At 36.1% G+C, this 7,258-nt stretch overlaps 1 protein-coding gene across 3 annotated transcripts in view; it reads left to right on the top strand.

Annotated features, from left to right (window-relative positions):
• The window catches only part of LOC107696184 (synaptosomal-associated protein 25-A), a 25,206-nt gene extending 18,338 nt beyond the window's left edge, over positions 1-6,868 (top strand). For all 3 annotated transcript variants that reach the window (XM_016496400.1, XM_016496397.1, XM_016496399.1), the window contains exons 5-8: positions 1,813-1,930; positions 5,191-5,310; positions 5,542-5,686; positions 6,627-6,868. In XM_016496400.1, the coding sequence (XP_016351886.1) occupies positions 1,813-1,930; positions 5,191-5,310; positions 5,542-5,686; positions 6,627-6,695 (452 nt within the window). In that variant the 3' untranslated portion in view covers positions 6,696-6,868. The remainder of the gene's footprint in view (positions 1-1,812; positions 1,931-5,190; positions 5,311-5,541; positions 5,687-6,626) is intronic.
• Positions 6,869-7,258: the final 390 nt, after the last annotated feature.

Genomic DNA, 7,258 nt, shown 5'->3' on the forward strand with positions numbered 1-7,258 from the left:
TTCCCATAAACTGCACTAATACTCTTTTGTATAATCCCTGGCACAATTCTAAAATGATTAAAAACAGATATTACCTACTTTAACAGTGTCATTCCAAACTTTAAAAGCACACGTTACCTTGTTTGGCTTAGCGTTATTTAAAAAAATGATATAATTGGCCTTGCGTTAAGCAATAGCTTCTTAGAAGCCCTCTGATTGGCTCCTGCGTGTGAGGGCCCCCCCCCATCTGCAGCCAGTAATTAGTCTTTTCATAAAGGGAATGAAATCTCACTCTATCATCCCCTCAAACTGTGGCCTAAAGCTTATTTAAACTAAACTCTCAGCCCAGAGGTGACACTAAGCTAGGTTGTTATCATGGAATGAGGTATGTCAAAAGTTCAATTTCTTGTTTTAAATGAGAATTTATAGAATTTTGACACAAGGAAATTAATCGTCTTTAGGTTAATTTGCTTTGCCTAAATGAAAGTGCCTTTAAATGCCAGGGATTAAACAAAAGTAACTGATGTGGTAGGCTTGTTTCCTCTTGAACCATTCCCAGTTTGCCTCTCTCTTCCCTGTGACTGATACCTTCACTAAACCTCTTAACGATATCGAACACACCATGTCTGCACGACAAACACGCCAGACTGCATCACCACGGGTCACCAGCACTTCAGCCATATCATCCCCTAACCAAACAGAGACAAACAAACCATAAGCTGCACCCTCTTCCATTGTACTGAGGAGAAAAGGAGGCTGTCGGCTTCCAGCAAATGAGTCAGCAAACTACAGCCGCAAAGCATTGAGAGAGATTAGGGCACTGTTTTATTCTTCCCCAAGGTCTAATTAAAAAGACACTGTCGCTCTCCTGCAGTGGCCCTTAGGGGAAAATATGTCTGCTATTGGCGGCCGGGATCAAATTCAAGCTAGAACTGCCTGTGTCCACTGTGACTTCATCCACTTGATGAAGTTTTCCAAGTATTAAATGTGAAAGTCAACCCATTTGCAACCCATTTTACTTCCAAAATGTGATGTATTTTGAGTGACAAAGGATAGTAATGAGGAGAAATGTAGGGCAGGACTAGTTTTTATTTTTATTTATTGGGAATTGGTGTAGCATGTGCAGCCTCAGTGATGTCAGCAAAAAAAGGAAAATGATTACTTTTTAAATTAAAGATTAAAAAGACACTTGTTTTGTTTTTTAAATACATGGACAGATGAATCGTTCACAATGAGACCAGAAAAAAAGCATTAAGTAAATAGAGTCCATTTTGATTTTATGTTCACTATTATGCATCTGTAAATAAATAAAGGATGAAGTCTTGCTATTTTCACTCTTTCCTAACTCTTTTTTTGCATATGTAGGTTCATTCTAATGCATGCATCCCCTCTAGATGCATTGAACAAATTCGCATCCAGTTCAGCAGTGCTCATTTCTCATATATTCTTGTAAAACAAGAGCCAGTAAATTCATTGCACTGCTGTCATCCCTTTGTCCTGACCAGAACAACTCGATCGTGTTGAAGATGGCATGAACCATATCAACCAAGACATGAAGGAGGCCGAGAAAAATTTAAAAGATTTAGGGAAATGCTGTGGCCTTTTCATATGTCCGTGTAACAAGTAGGTACTGACCATGTGGCAGAAAGGTCTTACGTATGTGGTGGCGTCCGTTTCCCCCCCCCTTTTTTTGAGTTTCCTTTTGTCACAGTGACTGTCTGAAGTTTTGTCTTCTCTTCTTTGTCCTCTCTTTCCTCTTTCTTTCCTACCTCCTTTATTTTCCTGACACCTGCTCTCGTTCTGTGGGGGATAAATTACTTGTTGTTTAATCAGAGCAACTGGAACGCATCGAGGAGGGAATGGACCAAATCAATAAGGACATGAAGGATGCAGAAAAGAATTTGAACGATCTAGGAAAATTCTGTGGTCTTTGTTCCTGTCCATGTAACAAGTAGGTGCTGCTTGCCTGCCTGCCTGCCTGCCTATAAAAATAAATCATACTGAGAGTCCTGTAGCCCTATAGTCAGGCGTGCCCATGGTGGCTTGCCAAGTTCACTACCCATGTCCTAAGCACAAACCATGAGCATGAGGCATGGTCACACATGCTCACAGAAGTAAAGTACAACAGCCCGATTGCCTTTGCTCTGGGTCCTTTGAGAAAGTTTATCAATTAAATGTATGAATATAAGGCATGCTGCACAACCAAGGTCACCATTCTTTTAAAACCAAGGTATTTATGAACGCTAAACTAAACCACTAAAACTGCATGGATGTGCCAAAGTTGAGGTAAGTCACTAAATGTAGTCCAATACAAATTAATTAAAATAAAAGTAAATTATCTTATTATTTAACTTAATATTATATATCTTTATTTGATCAATTATTATTCCTATCCAGCCCATCCAGATTATTAAACATAGCACATAAGCGCAGCACTCATCATTTTGAGTAATTTGCGGAAACACGCGATTATAAGCAAACACTTTACTGTTTTGCGTTAATGATAAAATAAAGTCGTTGAATTATGCCAATTGTATTACTCATTTAAATAATAAATGGCGTTTTGGCACTCATTAATGTGGTGTGACATCGCTGTGAATGCCAAAGCGAGAGCAAACCGATGCTTCTTTTCCTAACTAATTATTATAGGACTAATTAAAGGACGAAAAATATAAATGAACATCAAAGGACATATTAAAAGACAGCAAAACTTACTGAAATGTATCTGTTGTGTATTCTGTGTTTTAACCGCAAAAAGACGTAAATAAAACAGCATGCACGTGAACAGCATGTCACATGACATTGCATAATGAGAGTATCATGTCGCTAAAATTATTGTTAAATATATACACTGTTAAAATGCTTTATAGTTTATCTGAGCTGTTATTTAATGTGTTCAATGTATTGGCTAAATCTCCTAATTCTGTCATTATTGTTTGTAGGCCTAATAGAGGTCATTTTTTTAATGACAGCCTCCATTTAAATGATTATAACGTTTGATCGTCAACAGTTTTGAATAGAAACATAATTATATTATTATAAAGCACTTCTCTTTCATTCATAAAATATGTTTCTTGGTCAAATCGACTCAAAATGATCTCTGACAACTCTCACACACACACAAGATCAAAATAGCCTATATAACAGCATCTGCTTGAAAATTTATATTCATACACTAGCTTTTTTTTTTTTCAACTTTGAAAGCACATCCATCAATGCTACCTGTATGACTGCAATAGCATGTCCCTGAATGCCAAATGCATGCTCATGCATCTCTTGCTAATTGCTATAATTTGTTAAAGAATAATAATGCATAGTAACAATGCTGATGACAACTCCTACTGAAAGTCATTCAGATGATCTAATACTTTCAAGCCTGTCTCATTCATGTTGACAGGGATAGTTTTGGAAAAGAACAGGACACGCAGTCCAGTCTATAGCCGCAGTACTGTACAGTGGAGAGAGCCAATGCGTTTGCTGGTTCCCCAACGGGAGCAGACGAGATCTAGGTCAGGCAGAGAAGGATACAGTGCAGATATTCAGTTTTTTTTTTATGTGACAGCCTGTCATAAAATCCCAGACTGATGCAGAGGCGCAAATGAACCCGTGCGCTTAGGGAGGTTGAATTTTGGGTCAGACAGTGGTTCAGATTAAACTTAGTTCACATTTTTAACAAAAGTACAGTCACTTTTTAAATATAAAGTTAAAAAAGTAATTATTTGAAAATCAAAAGTAATTTTCAGGAGATTATTTAATAGTTGAAAGAAAAGGGAAAGTAATTTATTCTAGGTTCTAACTATCAATATTTTAGGCATTGTTTGCCAGTTTGAGTATTAACTGTTCATTCACATAAGATAAAGCTCAACATGCTGTTTAGAGAGATTATGGAGGGAAGGCAGCCGGAGGAATTGTAGCTTTAGTCCGTCTCTATAAATAATACTGCAGTGGGAGGCTTGGCCATCTCTCTTAAGATAAATCAAGAAATATTAGAACTAAAATCTACATCAGCAACCCACTGCCAGAACAACAGCTGATGAATAAATCTGCCTTTTTATGCAAAAATCATCAATGTTTAGAATTAATAAATTAGCTTTATGATTTTCTTGACACAATTAGAATGAATTCAGGTTCTTTATTGTCATTGTTAACATTGATAACAACGAGATAACATTCAGAGCAGCCTACAATGTAGAAGTGCAATAAGAGTCCAATTTGACTCAAGAATTTTGTAACAGACAACAGAGACATAGCAATTATTTCCATAAAATATATCACAGATTGTGAGATGTACAGTAGTGTAAATAAATACTGCAGCAATGCATAGTCCACATCCAGCTATTGCAGTTGTGTAGAAAAAGAAGTAACAGACTATTGACAGACTATTAAATAAAATCGTTTGCAGTGGCAATTACAATATTGCGTTCAATCTTACATTTGATTATTGTTATTCTGTACCTCACCTCTGGCCACTGAATGATCAGAATATTCCACTGCCATGTCTACAACAATAAATAGTAATAATCTATAATAGGTTGTTGTCATATTTGATAAGAAAGCTTATGTTTTGCATAATTGCTGTGTAAAAGAGGCTATAATTACCAATAATTGATAGTTTTATTAATTTGTGGTTCTGGGTTAATAATCTCATAGCATTGCTTATCTGTCATTGTCTTTCCTACATTATAATATTCATTTTAACTCATATTTAAGAGTTAGAAACAACAAGGTGAGAGGTGGCCAATGAAAGGGCAAGATAGGATGCGGTTCTCTTCCTCCAATTTTTTTTCTGTTGAAGTTATTTACACTTGTCTCCACTGATGTGGCAGTCCTGTTACTCTGTGTTGTCTGTCTCCAAGGCCTGTGCTCTTTGTTATTTGTCATAATTTGAGAGGGGTGACAGCTCATGTGCCATGGGGCGGCCAGAGGTGACCTCTGAGTCCCATTTTTCTATGTTTGGAAATGGCTGTCCACCTTTATTTACATCCCCCATTTTCAGAAAGGTATGTGTCTCAGCATCAAGTATATGTACTTGTATATGTATATGTATGTCCACAAGATATAGCCTTACAAATTACAAAAGCCCCTTGAGAATGAGCCCATCCCTGTTATGCTTGCCTGGTAATCCATGTTTGTTGTTGATCTGTGAACACTGCTGCTGATATGGAAGTGTCCGGTTACCCTAGTGCTCACGCTTCCCCCGACTCTGTGCAGAATGAAGAGTGGAGCCAGCAAGGCCTGGGGAAACAACCAGGATGGAGTGGTTGCAAGCCAGCCCGCCCGCGTGGTGGATGAGCGCGAACAGATGGCCATCAGCGGGGGCTTCATCCGCAGGTGAGAGGCCCCGGATTCCAGGACGCTTTGTCCAGAGGGTTAGCTGGATATGATATTGGTTTGATTGTGCAGCTAAAAGGTTAAATAAATCTGGTCGCAACAGCTGTGTATGCTCAAATAAAAGGCTTAAGAGGTCAAATGTATGGATAGCCCATGTGTATGCAGTCAGATTTGAGAAATTATTGGCGTTTGTGGATTTAAATTGACGTTCTGCTTTGCTTGTGGGTGCAGGGTAACAGATGACGCAAGGGAAAATGAGATGGATGAGAACTTAGAGCAGGTGGGAGGCATCATTGGTAACCTGCGCCACATGGCCCTTGATATGGGCAACGAGATTGACACCCAGAACCGCCAGATCGACAGGATCATGGAGAAGGTATAGACTGGCTCTAGATTCACTTGTTGGATTTTCTAATGATAAAAAACACCATCCTAAATCCTATAAAAAGGGCAGTTTTAAAAGTCATATATCTGTTTGCAGCCCATTTGAATTCCATAACACAAGTAATTGGAAATTACGAAATTAATATTTATTAATATTACTAAATATTATATTTTATTATATTATATATTTTACATATATTGTACATTTTATATATAAACATATATATTATTATTTTTATTAAAATTTAAAAAGACAACATGTATCAATGATAAGAATGTTCATTAATTAGGATCAAGTCAGTTAGAAATACCAAGGGTTCACACAAAACAAGGGGAGTGAAACGGGCAGTTTTTATTTCATGTTGAAACAATATTTTATATATAAAATTTAACTTCCATAACATAAATAATTGGCAATTACTAAACTTATAAATTACAAGCATGCACCAAAGTTAAGAATGTTCATTAAATTAAATGTCAATTTTGATTTCATGATGACTATAAAAATTAGACTATATATGTATATCAGTGTTATTTTAGTATAGTTGAGATACTATTATAGTTTTTGTTAATATTTGAATTTGATTTTATGTATTTTCTGCCTTCATGTTCATTTTAGTTTTTAATTTTTATTTCAGTTTTTTTTATTTTTATTTTAGTACATCAAGTTAAACTAAATGAAAATTAGAAATGTTGCCTTGTTAACTAGCAGAAATAAAATAAGTTTAAGTTTTTTATTTCAATTAACATTTATTTCAAGTAACAAAATGTTTTTTATATATACTGTAGTTAACTATAATAACCCTGATATATATTTCTAAGTACATAACTAATAACTTTTAATAACATACTGTACATATTACAACTGTGTATAATAGCTTGATTTTAATGAATACATTGTTGCTAATAAAGCACTATTGGAACTATTTCAGGCTGATTCCAACAAGACCAGGATTGATGAAGCCAACCAGAGGGCCACAAAGATGCTCGGCAGTGGCTAAGCCTCTGGTCTGCCTGCTTTTACCATCCGTGCAGTTTGTCAAAAGGCAATGCGCTTATCATGGTATTTACCTTCTAGGTTTGCACACATGCACATATCACCCGGCCCCCATTTTAAATGTCGTTCTATGTGTCGTCTGTCAGCTTTTTCAATGATTGTCCTCGTAAAATGATTTCTTATACTCTGTATCATTCTTTCCAAAGGTTGTATATAGTGCTGACTTGATGGCTCTTGCTCACTTGTGAAGTTTTTATTCTCTTTATTGCCTGTATACATATATGTATGTATGTATACATATATCTGCTTGTATGTGTATACATATAGCCTATGTGTGTGTGTGTGTGTGTGTGTATATATATATATATATATATATATATATATATATATATATATATCACATTTTTGCTGGAGGAACTATATAGGAATGCTATACAAGTTGTCTTTCCTTTTCAGTATATCTCAGTATCGTCTTGGTAAAACTGTGTCACACCATTCGGCTACTGTCATGCTCCTTATTTTGACGTTGTCATGACAATGAAGAATGGGAAAAAAGATTTTGCAAAT

This window comes from Sinocyclocheilus anshuiensis, unplaced genomic scaffold, assembly GCF_001515605.1.
Source record: "Sinocyclocheilus anshuiensis isolate Anshui unplaced genomic scaffold, SAMN03320099.WGS_v1.1 scaffold306, whole genome shotgun sequence".
Lineage (NCBI taxonomy): Eukaryota > Metazoa > Chordata > Actinopteri > Cypriniformes > Cyprinidae > Sinocyclocheilus > Sinocyclocheilus anshuiensis.